The sequence below is a fragment of the Fringilla coelebs genome, assembly GCF_963513975.1.
Source record: "Fringilla coelebs genome assembly, chromosome: 2".
Taxonomy (NCBI): domain Eukaryota; kingdom Metazoa; phylum Chordata; class Aves; order Passeriformes; family Fringillidae; genus Fringilla; species Fringilla coelebs.
Genome location: NC_140029.1, coordinates 73,498,561 through 73,517,009, shown reverse-complemented (window position 1 = coordinate 73,517,009; position 18,449 = coordinate 73,498,561). Strand labels below are relative to the sequence as shown.

At 36.7% G+C, this 18,449-nt stretch overlaps 1 protein-coding gene across 7 annotated transcripts in view; it reads left to right on the top strand.

The window, feature by feature from the left end:
- The window catches only part of ZMYM2 (zinc finger MYM-type containing 2), an 86,357-nt gene that overhangs the window by 56,158 nt on the left and 11,750 nt on the right, over positions 1 to 18,449 (top strand). For all 7 annotated transcript variants that reach the window (XM_084201194.1, XM_084201192.1, XM_084201193.1 and 4 more), the window contains 8 exons: positions 4,231 to 4,403; positions 10,427 to 10,592; positions 11,445 to 11,479; positions 13,220 to 13,349; positions 13,519 to 13,634; positions 14,323 to 14,494; positions 15,842 to 15,943; positions 17,873 to 17,967. In XM_084201194.1, the coding sequence (XP_084057320.1) occupies positions 4,231 to 4,403; positions 10,427 to 10,592; positions 11,445 to 11,479; positions 13,220 to 13,349; positions 13,519 to 13,634; positions 14,323 to 14,494; positions 15,842 to 15,943; positions 17,873 to 17,967 (989 nt within the window). The remainder of the gene's footprint in view (positions 1 to 4,230; positions 4,404 to 10,426; positions 10,593 to 11,444; positions 11,480 to 13,219; positions 13,350 to 13,518; positions 13,635 to 14,322; positions 14,495 to 15,841; positions 15,944 to 17,872; positions 17,968 to 18,449) is intronic.

Sequence of the window (18,449 nt, the reverse complement as noted above, 5' to 3'; positions counted from 1 at the left end):
TACCTAATATCAGGAAATAGTAGGATAAACTGAAGATGCATGAAGGTTGGATTGAATAATAATAAAAGGTTCCTGAGGTGAGGACAAGGAAGGAAGGGGTATACACAACTTCTCACAGAAGAGGGTAGGGTCTACTTTAACAGTAATCCAAGCAGGACCCAGAATTTGAATACATTGCATCTGTTTTCCTAAAAATAATAATGTTTGTTAGGAATCCAGAGACAGCAGGTGATAGCAGTATGGGTATGAAAGAGGTTTTGTATTCAAATCAGTACAGAGGGAGATGGAGCAGGAAAATCTGAATGGAACACTGCTTCAGAATCTTCCAAGACATAGCTCAAGGCTATGATGATGCTAAAGGCCTGTTGTTATTTTCTCTAGAACAGGTAATAGTTGAAGTTATTACAAGATGAGAGAAAAGCAAGTTTTGAATGTTACTTCAAGGACAAAGGTAGTTTAGTAAGGACAGCATTTCAGAGGTAAAAACAATTCTTTTAGGATGGAACAATTACTTTTTATAAAATATATTAGTCCTTGTGGTAAAAAGGGACTGGTGTTGAGGACTCAGAATTATTTCTGGTTCAGCATTCCTTTTTACACAGCTACTTGATGTAGAAATGTACTGAACTTCCTGTCATTCAGGTAGGTGCTGCTGGCAGAGTAAGACCATGTTCTTAGTAGCTTACTTGCACTGAATCTGCAGTCAGTCCAGTTAAGCAGGTTTCTGCCGTGGGCAGTTCTTGGATCTGCCAAGAGAAAGGAAGCTCTCTTTACCTGGAACTTCCCCGAGGTAAAGGTTCTGGGGAACTGCCTGGGTGTTGTCTTGTCAGCAATCTTCTCCTGCACATGTTCAGATAATTTCTTTCTCTACCATTTATGTGGGGAACCAAAATTCAGGGCTCTTTAAGAGATAGGTTTTGTGTTGGGTTTCGCTTGGAAGCCAGAATTCTAATAGCTTAATTAAGGGTATGTTAAGTTAGCAGATTCTCACCTACTTGGTTTTTGTTTGCTTCAGATTTTGAGTTGGAGATACTTCTGAAAATGGTCCTTAGTGGTCTTTCTGAGACAGCCAGCTTGTGGGATGGTGTTAGAACTTTATTAAAGACCGTAATTAATGGCTGGTGTAGCTTGAGCCAGATCACCTGTGCTTATAATTTCTTTCAAAGTAAGAGCTGTTTTCTCTCCAAAGCACTTTAAAGCAGTGGAGGTTTTTATCTGATCACACTGTAACTTGTGGGTCTGGTGTTGTAGCAGAAATCTTGAGGAACTTACCTGAATAAAATCAGATCTCCCTGATCAAAATGTTGGGACTGTCAGCTGTCTGTTTTAGGCAGTGCTTATACTCCTGAACCCCAAGTCCCCAGGGGAGTTAGGCTGAACAACTCCTTAGGATTTGAGTGTTTATGTTAGAAAGGTCAGACATTCAGTGCATTTTGTATTGCTCATTCACAGTGTGCTGTAAATCAAAGCCAACTTCATGGTCACGTCTCCAAGGCCAGTGTGGGTGTTACTGTTATGTTGATTCAGGATTCTCTTGTGCAAGGGATGACCAAATTGTTTGAGCTTAGAATCTGTTTTGCCAAAGTCAAATACCTTTTCCCATACAAACAGTCTTACCCTTTCAGCCAAAACCATAGCATTGTAATGAAAATGTATATACTGGACTGCAGACTACCAAGGACCTCAGAAAGGCATTTTGGTTTCTCTTTCTTTGAAGTCACAAGATCTTGAAGCTAAACCAGAATTTCCCTGCCCCCATAGATGAAGTTACGTATTATAAATACATAAAAGAGTTTCAGACAAATCTGTAGAATTTTGCTCATGATGTTGCAAATGAAAGACTTTGTAAAGATTCTACTTTAGCAAGTTTCAGGGTTCTAAGAATCTACTGTCAACATCCAAAGTTTTATAAACACGGGGTTTTTATCTTCTGTAGAGGCTTCCTTCAGCAAGAACCCTTGCAGTCAGCAATCTAATAAAAAACCCCCATGTTTTCCAGGCATTCAGGTCTTAAGGGCTGGAATTTTTGACTTTTTGTTTCCCCTTATTTAATGTTCACTGATAATTTTCCATGAGTTACAGAGATGTGGGAGATGTTTGGCTGTAGAATGGAAATTTTCTTACCAGGTAACTTTTTAAAATAAAGTAGCCACAGCATCTTCAATTTTACTTCCTGTAGTTCAGCAGTCAAAAAAAAGTTTTTTTTTTTCCATTCCTTTTAAAAAATTATTTAGCCAGATGGATGTAGGTTGCCTGGCTGGTAGTAGAGGAGTGCTACTAGTGTGTAGTTTTGAAAGTAAGGCAGCATTGGGTGGCTCTTCTAAGAGACCACTGAAGAGGAGGATACATTGTGGTGCTAGGATATCTCTGGAATTTTAAAGAAGTGGAAAGAATATGATGCTCCATGCAATGATGAGAGATACAGCCAGCAGGAAAAGATACTGGCAAGAAATTTTGCTTTTAATTGATACTTTTAACTAATAGCTTGCACACACTGTTGTCTTTAGGATTGTTATTTCCTTCAGAGTAATGTATGTAAAAGTCCAAATCATTTGCACTCTAAGGATGGTTTCTGGCACTTCCCATATGTGCTAGTTAATTTTTTTATTCTGTTGTTGAAGAATTTAAAAAAAAAAACCCAAAGAACAAACAAAAAGACAACCCCAACAAAACCACTTTAAACCAAATTACCTACAGTGTCTTAGTTGTACAATATTCTATAAATGCCTTGTTATTACATTACTAGTAAATTTAATTCGTTAGCAAAGCTTGTTGCATTACAAGTTTAAGTTCCTCAATAACCTTTTGTTTTTGGAAGATTCAGTCTGCTGCATCTTCCATTTGCATTCTTGTGCTTTTAGTGATTTAAAAATAGTATCTCAGTTTCACAAATATTAATTCTGCCCTAATAGACAACAGCAGAAGTCACATAATTGAATTTACTGAATACATTATAGTATTTTTATATTCTGTTTGGCAGAGGAAGTACAGTATGTATCTTACATGCTGAGTTTCATAACTTCTCAGAAGTACAGAAGTCTGCATCTATTAGATTTTATATATATATATCCTAGCAGGGTGGACACTTGGCGGACTTGAGTTCTCATCTTTGGTGGTGCTGTGATTTTGGTAGATTATAAAAACAGGTGCAGTTCCTTAGAGTAAATGTCTGTGTTAATGTTATCTTCTCCCTCCAGTGTTCAATACAGAGAGTTACTTCATCTTCTCATTTTGTTCTCTCCTGTAAAATTAGAACAATTACAGAGGTATACAGTATATGATTTAGGCATCAGCTGTATAGGTGCTGGATTTGAGGTCATTTAAATAAAATAGATTCTAAAAATAGCCTATATAATAGCTACAGTATTCATCTTTTAATGCATTTAATATGGTAGAATGTCTTTCTAATTTGCTTGAGGAAGGATCAGATTGTGAAAGAATATAGCTGTCATTATTGCAACCTTGACATTACGACTACATAGTAAATGAAAAAAACAAAACAAAAACAAAAAACCCCACCAAAAACCAAACCAACACAAAACAACAACCAACCAAAACAACCAGCATCTCCACCCCACCCCAATGTGGAAAAAAAAAAAAATAGAATATTAGTTGCATATAAACTCCTCACAAATTTCATGTGTAATTTCTTGTCATTGCATAACTCACTACTGATCATTGCTTGCTTTATTGTTACATTTTTTGAAGAAGTCACTCAGTTCCAGTTCTGAAGTCATCTTGACATATTAGTGTTCTTAAATATTAATGAGTAATCTTAAGTGGTTTGTTGTATTAATATAAATAAAGGTAATAACAAAATTAAGTTAATCCATGAAGATAGGTATCTCTTTAGTAGATAGTCTGGATCTCTAGCATTTTGAGGATGTGTAACTGAGCAGTGTAACTCCAAGTCAATGCTTTTCATGGTCTATATTAAAACAAAATTATGTATTCTTTTTCCTGACTGTTTATTCAGGGATTTGATAAAAAAAGATTTATCATAGGGTTTTGAAAAAGATGTAGGCATCACGGGAAACCATAGAGTTGTGTAGGGAAGGTATTTGGGTAAAAATGTCTTGAAATATAGTCTTACTGTGCAACCTAAATTTGTCTGAAGTCCCAGTTGTTAGCTGTGTTGTATTCTTTTAATTTTCAATATTTAACTCTTTAACTGTGATATCTCTCTGTATAAAAGTTACTTTGTTCCTAATGTTTAAAATCTGTTTCCAGGCTGCAAGCTGCTATATAAACAAGACTTTGCAAGACGGTTAGGACTGAGATGTGTTACTTGTAATTACTGCTCACAGCTGTGCAAAAAGGGAGCAACTAAGGAACTTGATGGTGTAGTGAGAGATTTCTGCAGTGAAGAGTGCTGTAAAAAATTTCAGGACTGGTACTACAAGGCAAGTAACTCAGAATTTTTGACGAGAGCTCCACAATTAAAAAAACCAAAAATGCACATGTGAGGATATCTCAAGGACTGTGCAGCAAATATGGCTTACTTCAGCAAAGCATTTGCTATAGAATAAGCAAATGAATTAATTTCATCATTTCAGTTTTTGTAGATCTTAGAGCAGCATTACTATAATCTGATTTTATTAATTCGTTTGGCAAGGAAGTCTTGAGTTACAGAAAACAAAAAAATTAGTACGTATATTGTTACTTTACAATTCCAATTTTTTCTCAGTTAATGCCACATTTTTCTTGTCAAAACTTCTTTAATGTGTATTCAGAATGTTGAAAATGCTGTTAGTAGCAGCTGGATATACCTTGAGTTCACTGACATTAGCAGAGTTTTTCTTGTTCCTGTTTTTGCCTCCTTTTTTGCCTTTTCCCTTCTCCCGCAGTTTGAACAGCAGAGGCTTTGATTGTTCAGTATTTCCCAGTGGAAAGGATGCCAAAGGAAAAAGCAAGACCAAATGGATTTCTAATAACAGTTTAAATCAAACAGATAGCATCTGTTTCTAAGTCTCTGGAAGCTTAACTGCCTTGTGAAGCACCAGCAAAGACTTCACAATAAGAGGTTTTTTGTTTACATTTTTTTGAAAGGAAAAGATGAAATTGGACTGGGTTTAACCTGCGATTAGTGCCATGGATAAAATATTTGATCTCTGGTGTGAACGTCCTGGAAAGCTACACTGATAATTTCAAAACAAGAACTACATTGTGGATGCAATTGCAAAAAAGACAGTACAAAATTCATCACTGTACCAAAACTCTGCAGACAGCCTGGAAGGCAGTAAAAAACTTGAAATGTTAGAGGGCTAGATACAAGTCCTGTAATTCAAGACGATCTACCTACTATAAAAGAACTGAATATGAAGATATATCTGATATTTTGGCATGTCTGGTTCCAGAAATGTTACAGCCACACACTGTAAATTCTTTATTTTGAGTCATGTATGTAGGGTCTTATTTGACATTCCTAAAAGAAAACTTCTGAAGACAACAATGTGTTTCTTTTGTCTCACATGAAAATAGGGTGACAGAGCTTGGCTGCAAAGTTCTTAACCAAAATATTAAGTTCATACAGTCGAATTTAATCTATCTATATGCCTTAAAACATGGGGTGTGAGATGAAATTTAGCCCTGTGAAAAAAGTGCCTTCTGGTAGAGAACTTAAATCTTTGGTGTGCTTTAGAAATCTTTTGATGATTCAGCAAAGAATATAGTCTGGAGGTGTGCATACCAAACTACTTTAATGTACCTAAGCTTCTGTGGAAGCTTGTGCTGTGATTCAGCTTTGAGAACCACTTGAAAACTTATCCTGATTCATGGGATAAGGTAATAACTGACCCATGAAGTTTACAGAAATGCTGTTGGTACTGTGTCACAGCAAAGTTAGATCTGATATCATAAAGGCAATTTAAGCAGATTTGCTGGTAACTTTTAATACTTGATGATGTTGATGTGTTAGATACTTTTATGTTTTGAATGTTACACTTACTAGTGTAACTAGGGTTCCAATGAAGAATTGTTAAATGTAATGTTTTTCAAGTGCTTCTTAAAGCCTTAATGCAATTGAGTTTTGGTTTAAAAAGCTTGAGATTTATTATGTGGGAAAGACACATAATAGGTTTGGGTAAATTGTGTCTTTTGCTAAAATTCTCTTTTTTAGTTCTTTACATCCTTGCTGATAACTTCTCCCACTTTATGGAAGTTGCTCCAGATAGCTTAGATTTGGTAGTACATTGTTAGCTCAATATTCTTATGTAGCCAAAATAGACAATGATCAAAACATGGGAAGACAGAATAGATAAGGACCATTCTCTGAATTTGTACTTCATTAGCTGTTTTGTCTGTTAGCTTCTTAAAAGAATAGTTACATATGTATGAGCTTTGTCTCATTTATGCAATGTCCAGTGTTATTTTGGAGTTTCAATGAATGTATACATGAAGATAAATAAGTAGTAACAACTCAGTAATGTTTTAACACCATCATTGTGTTCATTAAACAAGTGTTTGTCTCCATCTTCTTTGTCTACTTTTTTTTATGGACACATCTTTCTCATGTAGTATTATCTGGAAAACATTGTAACCTTTTAAAATAATCAAGTATTGTGGCAGCACTTCCCTGAATGCCAAAATTGTCTTCTCAGAAAGCCCAAAGAAGTTAGCAATAGTAGAAGCACAACAACTTATCTAGAAGTAATAAAAATTCATTAGACTTACCTAGATAAGAGTCCTTTAAACCTAATATGAGGCAGTGAAATGTAAAAGAACAGTTTTAGTCCTGATAATTTGTTGGACAACAGCTGCAGTTGGTGCCAAGTTCTGAGGAAATTTCTACTCTTTGGTTTCCATGCACCTCTGAGATGAGAGGCAAAATTGTGGGTGTCTTGAGGTTAGCTCCTTTAGTTTTTAGAGCTCCTCCTGTAAACTTGCATGCAATGGTTTGGATGTTAATCCAGAAAATGACTGGGAAACATCAGTATAAATCTTTAGGCAGCTGATGTTTGATGACAGTTTCAATCATTTGATGTTATAGTAGAGCATTGAAATTACCTTGAAAAAGAGTATACAGTTCTGAGAACAGCACAGAAATCTGTTCCTTCAAATGCACACTGAGAAGCATTGGTGAGAGTACTGCAGCTGAAGCACTGTCTGGTTCCTTTCTGTAGCCTTACAGGTCATGTGAGGCTACAGTGGAGAATCGATCAGACTCAGCATGTGCTGTGATGACTCCGTATTCAGTGGGGGTCAGGTGTCTGCAGCAAAGGGGAAGTAGGAGGTGGGGAACCACAGTCTGAGGCTGTGGTGAGCTCAGCAATGATTGTCAGCAGTGGTAAAATTTGAAAGTGGAGCCAGCATTAATCTAAATGGTAAAAACAGCAAGACAGCCTTGTGGAATTCCTGTTGTTGGAATTCAGCCGTTCTCTAGTTAGGCATCTCAACCTCCAGTAAGTACTCTTTCAGAATAGCTGATTTCTTTTATACTCACTCACTCTCTGGGAACAGCTTTTGCTTCCTATTTACTGCAATTGAAGTAGATTAGGCTAAGATTAGGTGAAGTTAATAGCAGTCCACACCATTGGAGAACATTAGGAACAGGTGATGGAGGAATTAAAAATGTAAATAAAAGCCCCACATATGTAAATTTTATTCTTTAACCCAAATCTGGGGCAAACATTAGTGATTTATACTAATCACCATGCCCATTTGAACATGCTGAAGTAATGGAAAAGAAATGTACCAAAAAGCTGTTAGGACTGGCAAAGGACTTGTGCAGTGCAAGCACAGCAAGCAGAGATGGGCTTTTTGGAACACAGAGATAAGCAGACTTGAGGCAGGTATTTTGGAGATTCAGTTAACATTTAGTGCCACTATCCCAGTGAAAACAAATGAAAAGGGGAAGGAAGGAAGGATCATAAAATGTCATGAAAATCTTTAGTTCATTTTCACTTTCAGTAAATTTGATGGTCAGGGAAGTGGGTGAGCAAACAGCAGGAAATTTCAGTGCATGGGATGGTGTGTAACATTGACTGTAAACAGAATTAGGGAAACAGTAGAATTCAAGTGTAGTAAATGTAGAGATCAGAGGTGAAGCGTCACTATAAAAGAATCCCAGGTTTCCTGAAGAATAGTAATTTCCATGCAGAAGCAAACCATTTTTTTTTTTAACCTAAATAATTTAGTAGAAGCCCAGGAGAGACAATAACATACTTTTTTAAAATGAAAAAGGAAACCAGGAGAGGGAGAGAACAGTTGCAGGAATGAGAGAATCACAGAATAGTTGGGTTGGAAGGGACCTTTAGAAGGCTGAGTAGTCCCAACACCTCTGCAATGAGCAGGGACTTCTTCAATGAGATCAGGTTGCTTGGAGTCCCATCCTACCTGACCTTAAAAGATTACCTATCTAGAACCTCTCTGGGCAACATGTTCCAGTGTTTCACCCTCATTCTAAAAAACTTTTCTTCTATCTAATCTAAGTTGACCTTTTTTATATCTAATCTTAAGTTGACCCTCCAATTTAAAACCATTTCTCCCTGTCCTGTCACAACAGGCCCTGCTGTAGGAAGGCTGTAGTTGCTGGATTTGACAAGATTTGACCCCTTTTTCTTTCTTTGAAGGAGAGAAAAATGAGCAGAAAGTGGTGCTTTGATAGTCAAGCAGCGTGCAGCAGGTCAGGATAGATGGGCTTTTCTGTACGTGAGTCAGCTGTCATTCTTAATCAGTGTTAGGTGGGTTTGAGATTTAAATTTAGAGTGAATTATACCTTTTTTTTTTTTCCTACTGGTATTTCAGACTTTTGGTGGCTTTGGAAGTTGCATCTGCCTTAAAGGTGTGAATTCGCAGCTTTCCTGAACCGATTAAATCTACACTATTTTGGCAACATTCTATCTACTTCTACATTTTATCTTCTTCCCCACCCCCTTCTAAGAATAAAGCTTACTTGCTCTTTTGTCCCACTGAGGTGATCTGCAAAAGGATCAGCATCAGTGGAAAGTCCAAGTGACGAATACAACAAAAATTGAGGGAGGATGGGGGTGATGCAGTGCTGTAAGGCATCTGACCTTGTGTGCCCTACAGGTGCATAAGCACTGCTGCTGCTACCTGCACAGAGAAGAGGGAAGAGAAGTACCTGCTCTTCCAGGGCCACCTGATGCTTAGTGTGAGGTGATCTTGAAGCTACAGCTTTAATTGCTCCCAATTTAAAGCTGGTTATACTGTTAGAAACGAGCCTCTCTATGTATCATCTTTAAATACTTGAAAATTACAACTGAGAGCTTAATTTCTTACACTGCCAGAGGATGGTACTACACTGTTCAAATACAGAGAAGAAACAAAACATTTGATTATTTTTAAAATTTGAACTAATTGGCCTGTTCATACTTTTTTGGAGTCACAAAAACTACAGTTGGACTTCGTTTTGTTTTGTTTTGTTTTTTTAAGCCATCAGAGCCTTGTGCATAACTGCAGTGTTGTGTATGGTTTTATGTATTAATGTTTTATGTTGCATATATTGTAACTTCCCTCTTCCTCTCCTGGCTATATTATTAGGTTGACTTACTTTGGATTCCTGAGCATCTTTAAAGTTTTCAATTTTTTAAGGTCTGCTTTAGGATGGAGGTTGCAAACAATATTGAGGCGAGCTGTAGTGCAAGCAATTATTTGCTTACATGAAAATGTGAAATTGAGGCTACCACTGTTCAGACAGTAATATATAGCGTGGCAGATGAAATGCAGTAGAATCTATTCTGGAGGAAAACGCTGTCTGCCTTAGTGATGCCTCATTAAATTAACATGCAGGTTCATGAAAGATATGTTACTTAAATGTTTGAGTTTCCAAGTTACATGCTAAGTAAATTTAGGGGGAGTCCTCTTTTTTTTTTTGTGAGAAAATTGTTGTTTATAAATCATAGAGAAACTCGGATGAACTAAAGAATTGGAATTTAAAATTGTTGCCAAACTACTAAAATAATGGAAATATAAAAAACATTTATGCTGATTTGATACCTAGAGAAGTGATTCTTTTGGTGACTTTTGAAAACTTTTGATTCTTCTTTAAAACAAACCAAAAAAAGCCTGCCAGGTCTTGGAAGTAGAAGAAATGGCTTGTGTTTGTCCTCAGTTCAATAGTCAGTAAGGAGCCTGACACTTTCTGCTCTTGTTTTGCAGAATGCTTCAATGAAATTAATTAAAATTGATGCACAAAGTTCTTTTTTTGATGACTCTTTAGAAGTGAGCAATTTTTAAATTTTTTTTACATAGTGACAAATTAATAAAGCAAAGCGGATTTATTTTGGGTGCTAACCCCCAGTAAACAGTTGAAAAAGGAGGGAGCTTAACTGTTGTTCATGAGCGAGACTTAACTGTGTAGTGGTACTGAATCCTCAGTACTCTTAAAAATGTAGCCTTTAAAAATGTAACAATCATTTTTTCCCAAGGCCTGTTTAAAAATGTGCAAATCTTCCTTTGCATTAAGGCTGTACGGTGTGACTGTTGTAAGTCTCAAGGAGCCCTCAAAGAGAAGGTGCAGTGGCGCGGCGAGATGAAGCATTTCTGCGACCAGCACTGCTTGCTCCGCTTCTACTGCCAGCAGAACGAGCCCAATCTGGCCACCCAGAAAGGACCTGAGAACCTGCACTATGGTAGGTTGCACAAGTGCCAAGCCAGAAGCTTCCTTTAAATGAAAAATGGAAAGCTGCATGAATTATTTATTTGTTGTAATAAATTGTGTTAGGTGTTATCCCTTCCCGTGTTACCATCAGAGCTCTCGTCAGCTGTTATCATTGAGCTGTTCTGGGTTAAGTGTAATTTTAGTGCTGTATCATCATGGGAAGAGAAAATGTTTTCCTCTTTTGTTGTGCTCCAGTTTGTCATTATTTGCTCTGTGGAAACATTTCTCAAAATGCCTTTGGGTCACAGAAAACAGATGCACTAGGAATGAAAAAAAGAAATTAATTAAATGGAATTAAAGGAAAATAAGTGAAATGGAAATGAAGATACAATGAAAGTATCTAGATAGGAGGAATACATTGCCTTTTTTCCTTTCTGTTGGCAGTAGGTACTGAGTAAAATTGCTCATGGGGACTGAATACGTGTTTGTGTGGTTTAAATGGGAAGTCAGGCAAAGTTCAAATAAACCAGCTTTTAAATTAATGCAATTATACCGGCTCAGCTACTTTGTATAGCCATTTTCATACTTGAATGTTTTGCTGTTTACTTTTCTGAAAGAGGCTGTATTCACATCTGACTAGAGCATTGATTTATCATTTGCCTTTGTGTAAGGCTCAATGCTGGAGTGTTGGGGGAAATCAGTAGGGAGACGTCCATGAAGGAAGTGTCTTGTGTGCAGTTCTCACCTGCAATATGGTACTAATGAGTTCTCTTGATTTAATGTTATATTGGTGACAGGTGTTACCTTGAGTTGCTTACTGAAATTTGCTTTGATTTTGAAAAAGGGAAAAAAAAATTCTAAAAATGTTTCCTTGTACTTTTAGATCAGGGCTGTCAAACTCCCCGGACAAAAATGACAGTAAGTACATATATTTAACACACTCTTATATCTACTCTCTCTCTCTTTATTTATATATATATATATATATATATATATATATATATATATATATATATATATACAACATAAATAGATGTTACTTAAAGATGTACTTAAAATGTGAGATCCCAGTCAATTAGAGGGCTGCTATTAAAAACCTAAAAATTAGTGTCTTTGAAAGATCCTAAGCTAAATTTATGAAGCTTTTTTAGTCTCTTTCATACCTGTAGGTGAAATAAAAATTTCAAATATTCATACTTCCTTTTCAATGTCTTCTGGGAAACTAAACCATCAACCATGTGTTTTACATCTATAGTGCATATAAATGTTGCTTAAAAGTTGATCAACACATTGTGTGTCTTACTCATGTGTTTAAACTGATTAGGTGTATTTATTGGGTAGAGAAAGGGAAGAGAATTTCACTGTCCAGTTGAAATATTAAGGTGGTAGCTCAGCTTTAAAAAGCTGAAAATAAATCTTCAGTTCTTAAATTTTATCCTTCCCAAGAGAAGAATTCTCTAGGTGCTCAAGGTCTGATTGACTTTGCTGCAGAGTAGGGAAGCAGAGCCTTTTGCAGGTTCACTGTCTGGAAGGGTAGGGATCATCAGTGGAGCAGCAGCCTTCATCATTCTAAGTTTGAGTTCTTCTCAGCTTGTCAAAAATACTATTAATATTATTTTCAGTTAGCTTAGTGTATTTTGTTTGAAACTTAGGGTTTTTTTATTTGTTTGTCACATAGAAGGTCTGAGAGTATTGCCTTTTAAATGCAAATAGGCATTAAAGCTAAATCTTAGATTTAAGTGAAAAAGTGCAAGTTTTTGATGGCAATATAAATATATTTATGAAAAACAGAAAATTGGTTAGGTAACTAGAGACATCAGACAAGCTAAGCTGTCATGTTAAAAACTTTTAGTATTTTATGTTTAATGATGTTAATTCAGTCATTTAAAGATCATGTCAAAGCTATGTGATACAGTATTTTAAAAATATATTTTAGGGAGTGTACACCTGGTAGAGCATATTGCTTTTCTTGGGTCTGGACTTTCTTTCCCTAACTAAAAGGACATATGGGGTTAGCCTTATTATATATGAACAAAAATAAAACTGAAGAGTTTGTTTCTCAAATGAGGTTCTAAAAGAGGTACTAGGGTACAAAAACCATGTCTGGAACAAGAGGGTTTTTGAGATGATCCCCTGTTGTTGTTGCAGAGCCAGCAGGGGGAGCTCGAAGTTCATACTTTAGGTCATAAAAAAGTGTTTAGAGAATTTTCATTAAGAAATATTTTTTTTTTAATGTCATCTTTGGACTATGGCATAATTCAAGAAGGTTAGATTTTGAGCCTAAAGTTTGTTCATGGTGCTTATAATGAACTCTTTTTGCTGCTAAATATATTTTTTATGTTAAAAAGTTGCTTCAATTTCACTTAAACAATCACATTTAAAAAAAGTCTTTAGGGTACCTTCAATTAAAAAAAAAAAAAAAAGAAAATGAGCCATAAGTGGTAGCCTTCTTCTTATGATCCTGGCAGTGACAGCTCAATACTGGGAACACAGAATAGCTTGCAATTTTAGAATAGTAGTTGGTGCTGTTGTGTTGTTCTCTGAGCTTCCTCTTCAGTATCTCATTTATGAAAAGTATCAGCTGATATATTAAGTCAAGAACTTCTTGTTGGAATCAGTGTGGTGCAACAGCAACTTCTCTTATTTGCTTGTCTGCAGGGCTCAGCTCCACCACCTTCTCCAACACCTAACAGAGAAATGAAGAACAAGGCAGTTCTTTGCAAGCCTTTGACAATGACAAAAGCCACGTACTGTAAACCTCATATGCAGGCAAAATCTTGTCAGACAGGTAACTCCTGAACTGTGCTTGAACTAATTTCCTCATTGCAGCTTTCTCTTAACTATTACTGTCTTTTAACATATTGCAAATATTCTGATTTTTTTTCTCACTAAATGGCAGGTGTAAAATATATTTAAACACCTGGCAGTATTTGCCTTTTTCCTTTTTCTCTTCATAGAAGATGAGTGGAAAAAAGAGTATGTCCCAGTGCCTATTCCTGTACCCGTCTACGTTCCGGTGCCTATGAACATGTACAGTCAAAATGTTCCTGTTCCTACCACGGTTCCTGTTCCTGTGAGTGAGACTTCAGCTTCATTTTCAAATTTCATGCATGTGTGGGACCACCTTGTGCTGCTGGTTGTTCTCCTCCTGGTCCATCTAAAGGATTGCAGGGTGCTGCAGAGCTGTTTATTGAAAAAGTATTCGAATCCAACAGCGACATTTGATTCCTTGATTGTTCTTTAGGACCTGTCTGCCTGCTTCCAGTGTGAACATCTTGTGCCACTGAGCATTTTAGGAACAGTTCTGAGTGATACTTCTGCTTTTGCTGAATATGCTGAATAAGCCTTTAACAGCAAGGTTTGTTCTTGTAATCAGGAAGCTGAGAAGGTTGTGTTGGGAAAGAATGGCAGAGTGGGATAAACAGCAGGAAAAACCAAGCCACTAAAACAAGATACTGATTTGCCAAACTGTTAGTCTGAGGTTACAGTCAGCCAGGTTTGAAGTTCCAAAGACCCTTCTTTCTTTGACCAGCTTTTTGTCTTTTTTTTTCTGTGTCTTTTTCTGCTACCCCTTCTGTTCCTTGCTCCTTCATATTGGGTTTTTAACCTGTCTGCATTTTTTGTTAGCTCACACTAGAGTGACTTGTTTCTAATGTGTATCAACTCTGTTTTTCAGAAGAGTATAGATTTTTTTTTGGTTGTTGGTTGCTTTGTTGTGGCACTTTTTCTTTTCTAATATCTCTACCTTTCTGTCTGCACAGGTGCCAGTTCCAGTTTTTTTGCCCACTACTCTGGATAGCACTGAGAAAATCCTTGCAGCAATAGAAGAGCTGAGGGGAAAAGTGCCCTCAGATCCTCTGGACGCTGAGCTACTGAACTTGTCAGGGGTGGTACCTGAACCTGTTGGAAAAGCTGAAGCTTCTGATGTGGCCAGTGAGTTTCCTGATGAGTTTTTGACTGTTTGGAGTGCTGGAGGATATGTGTGACTAGAAGGATTGGGTTTGGTTTTATATTTTAGGGAAAGTTTGAGTACAACAGTGCTGTCATTGAGGTCTTATATTAAGTTGTAGTGTACTTCATTGTCAGATGGCAGCTAAGTACCACACAGCCACTTGCTTATTCACCTCATGCCTGGTGGGGAAGAGACTTGGGAAAATTGTAAGCCTTGTGAGTCAAGAACAATTTTATCATTGAAACAAAATAAAATATAATACTAACTATACTAGTAAATACAATTAAAATAGGGAAGAGAGAGGAATAAAACACAAGAAAACTAAGTGATGCTCCATACAGGTGCTCTCCACCCACTGACCCATACCCAGCCTGTTTCTGAGCAGCAATTAGGATAAGCACTACTGGGCAGCAACCAACACATTATTCTCTTAATAAAAATTTATATCTGAAGTTCAAAAAGTCCCACATATTTTATAGTTTTAATTTCTCAGTACCCATGTCTCTTTGCTCTTCTTTCCTGGCTCTGCTTGCCCAAGTCTTCAAGTCTTTCCTGTGTCTTTCCAGGAAAATTTGCGTTCACTCAGATGACATTTTGAAGGTTTTTTCCAAGCTCTTTCAATAGATTTCTGAAATTGACAAATTCCATATACTTAAACTTTGCACCTCATTATGTAGGAGGCCAGTGGAGCTGCAGTCCTGGGAGGCTTACTGTATTCTGATCTATTGCCATTCTTCTACTGAAACTGCACATTTCTGGTAGCACTGCAAGGTTGTCATTTTCAGTTTCTTGCTCTCTTTTGTGAAGTACAGCTAGCTAAATGAGCAGATGTATGGGATCAGAGCTTGCTCACTTACAGAGGACTGAATTTGGAGCAATCAGTGTTTGCCAGAAGTTGGAGACAGTTCAAGCTTTGTTTCTCCCTGCCTGCATGCCTTATTTGAGAAACAGATCCTACAAAAGCAGACTTGAAAGTCTGTTCTGTTGTGACAGGATCAGGTAGGAAAAAAGACAGTTAGTTTTGTCAAGATTGTTTGAGTTCTGGGATTGGTTGATATGATCCAGGTTCACCAGTATTTGATTTTCTATACATGTGCTTTGCTGACTCACCCTCATGGAGAAGAACAATGGGCTAGTAAGTATGTTTTATGTTTGAAGCAAATCAGGTTGGAAAAGTAAATTTGAGATCCCAAGAACAAGAAAATATATGGTAATGAGCAGAACAATCATTTTTAGAACAACTCAGCTTCTAAAGTTGTAGATCTGCTCCATTTGGCTAATCCATGTGTTGGCTAAAATAATGAAATGTTTCCTTTTCTTTTAAACAGGTGTGATAGTTGACTCCAGTCTCCGAAACTCAGAGTCACGGACAAGCTTGCCTGATGTTCCATATGAGCCAGACCTTGATATTGAAATAGACTTTCCAAGAGGTAATTCTTCTGTGATTTTAATAAATACTGTGACACTCTATGCAGCCCTTGTGCCTTGTTTAATCATCCTTTCAGAGGAGTGTATTTGATTGCAGGATCCACCTCGCTGACTGTCTGTTAGGTAAAACTTTGCCCTGCCTTTAGGGGCATGGATGGGGGACTTCTGAATTAGTTCTTCTGTCTTTCTAAATACAGTATTTGAAACAATGCAAAGAAAAGGGGAAGTTAACCATTCACAAAGAACTTGGGCGCATCATTTGTTTTGAACGTGGATTTAGGAAAAGTTGTTTTGAAGGCTCAAGGACACAGATGGCATGTGGAAAGCATAATGAATGCATTCTTCAATCTCCAGGTATTTTCATGGTTTAGGGAAATTACTAAAGACTCAACTTCCCACTCAAGTTTGTTAGAAAATTGGCATGCAAGTTGGCATGCTGCACACCACTTGTGTTACCTTTTAATATCTTGGTAATGTCCATATCTGCGTTTGAAGCAGTAGCATTATTTGAATTAGCAGGAAAAAATCACTGCTTTGAGACCTTTCTTGGAAGAAACTCTTGATGCTGTCTAGTACAATTTCTCCCACTCTACAGAATGCAGGGAACAGTGTCTGTTTTCTTACAGCATAGCCCAGTTAATCCAAGATCCCAGAAAGCTTCTGGCTGTAGTTACTGTCCCCGTTAGATAGCTTCTCTCATACCTCACCTGGGCAGGTTCTGTAGGAGCTGACAGGCTCCTTTTGTGCTGAAGACTACTTCTATCTGCAGTAGATGGCCAGTTTTCTCTATGCCTAATTTAAAGAGAAAGCCTGGGAGTTAGGCTGACCTTAATCTTGGGAAGTTTAATAGTCAGATGCATACTAGTTTTTTAACCCTCTTTATAAGTGAGGCTGGGTACATGAGAAAGAAAAACCATAGAAGAAAAGAAATGAGCGAGTTGGAGTAGTGAGTAGCAGCAATCTGTAAGAGGCATTGATTACACTGAAGTGCTTCTGAGATAAGATTCTTTGTGGTATCAGGAGAAGGACTGCATTTGAGTCTGGGGCAGAGTTCTGAAATCTCTGCATGTAAGTGCTATTTCATCTGCTCCAGTTGGAAATCTGGCATGAGAAATAAGGTGATGAAATCAGATTATCAGAAGAGCATTCAATGTTGAGTGAAAACTTTCTTTGATGGCTAAATGAGGGATGAACCATCTTCAATAAAGTAACTAAAGGTGGGACTTGCAACACTGCATCCATTCATACCTTGTCTCATTCCTCCCTGAAATAGGTCCTAAATCCTACCCCTGAAATGTTAAATAAACAGTATTTTGAGGTATTTCCATACATCTGCTTACCAAACTTAACTGTAATATCCATCATGAGCTAGACCACCACTTGTATAAATATAGACTAAACCAGTTTCACTTAAGGAGTTTGCCTTCTGGTTCTTAATGTTTTAAATCAAGTGTGATGTGTTACAAGAAATAAAAAAACATGTGTATAAATCATCTAAATGCATGAACAAAACTACATGTACTAAGTTAATTTGTATTTTTTCCAGTCATGGCTGCTCATTCTCACCATACCTAAGAATTTTTGATACTAAAGCCAGCCTGGGCAGAAAACATTATGTAAGAATCTACAGTAAGAAATTCTGCCTTAGCAACTTCAGATCATACTTGAAATGTTGAGCATTGTGTACTGTGAAACCTACTTAGAAATAAACTATTTGACAGCTTTGTCTTAAAATTTGACAGCTTTGTCTTAGTTTGAATATAAAATTGGTTTCTTTCTTCTTACCAAAATCCAACGTTTGGTTGTGTTTATTTGTGTTCCTTTGTGAATGCACCTTATGTTAAGGCACACCAATATAGTTAATTGTTTTTTCTCAAAGCAATGTTATTTAAAAGACACTTAGAAATAAATTTCTGTTAATGTATTTTCAGCAACTGAGGAGTTGGATACAGAAAATGAGTTTTTGTTACCTCCTGTTTTTGGTGAAGAATATGAGGAACAGCCAAGGCCTCGGTCCAAAAAGAAGGTAATTTTTTCATGGTATTAAAAATATCAAGAAAAGCACAAAAATTTCTGTAGTAAAAAATATCCTTTATTTTTTAGTTCTGGTAATGATTTACAGCATGTTGCTGTCTACTCATACCTAATATCCTGTCCTTATGACATAAATTGATACATTTCAAGTCATAAAATTATTTCAGTGGTATGCCTGTTGCAGATAGCTGTTAGATTTGATAGGAGTGTGATTTGTAAATTCTGATACTGTTTTTGCTTCACAGTGGCAGAACTGTTGAAGTAATGTGCCACTGTGTATATGCCTACTGTATTCTTAGCAATGCTATTTTACCTCCTACTTTGAACAAAGGTGTCTTGGTTTAATTTGATAATAAGATGGAAAAACATTGGCATTACCAAGGTTTATAATGGGAGCCATAGAATTTCCTTTATAAAAGATCTCAAAAAAATTTTTATACTTGCTTGTAATTTTCCCAGATTTTATTTTTAGTC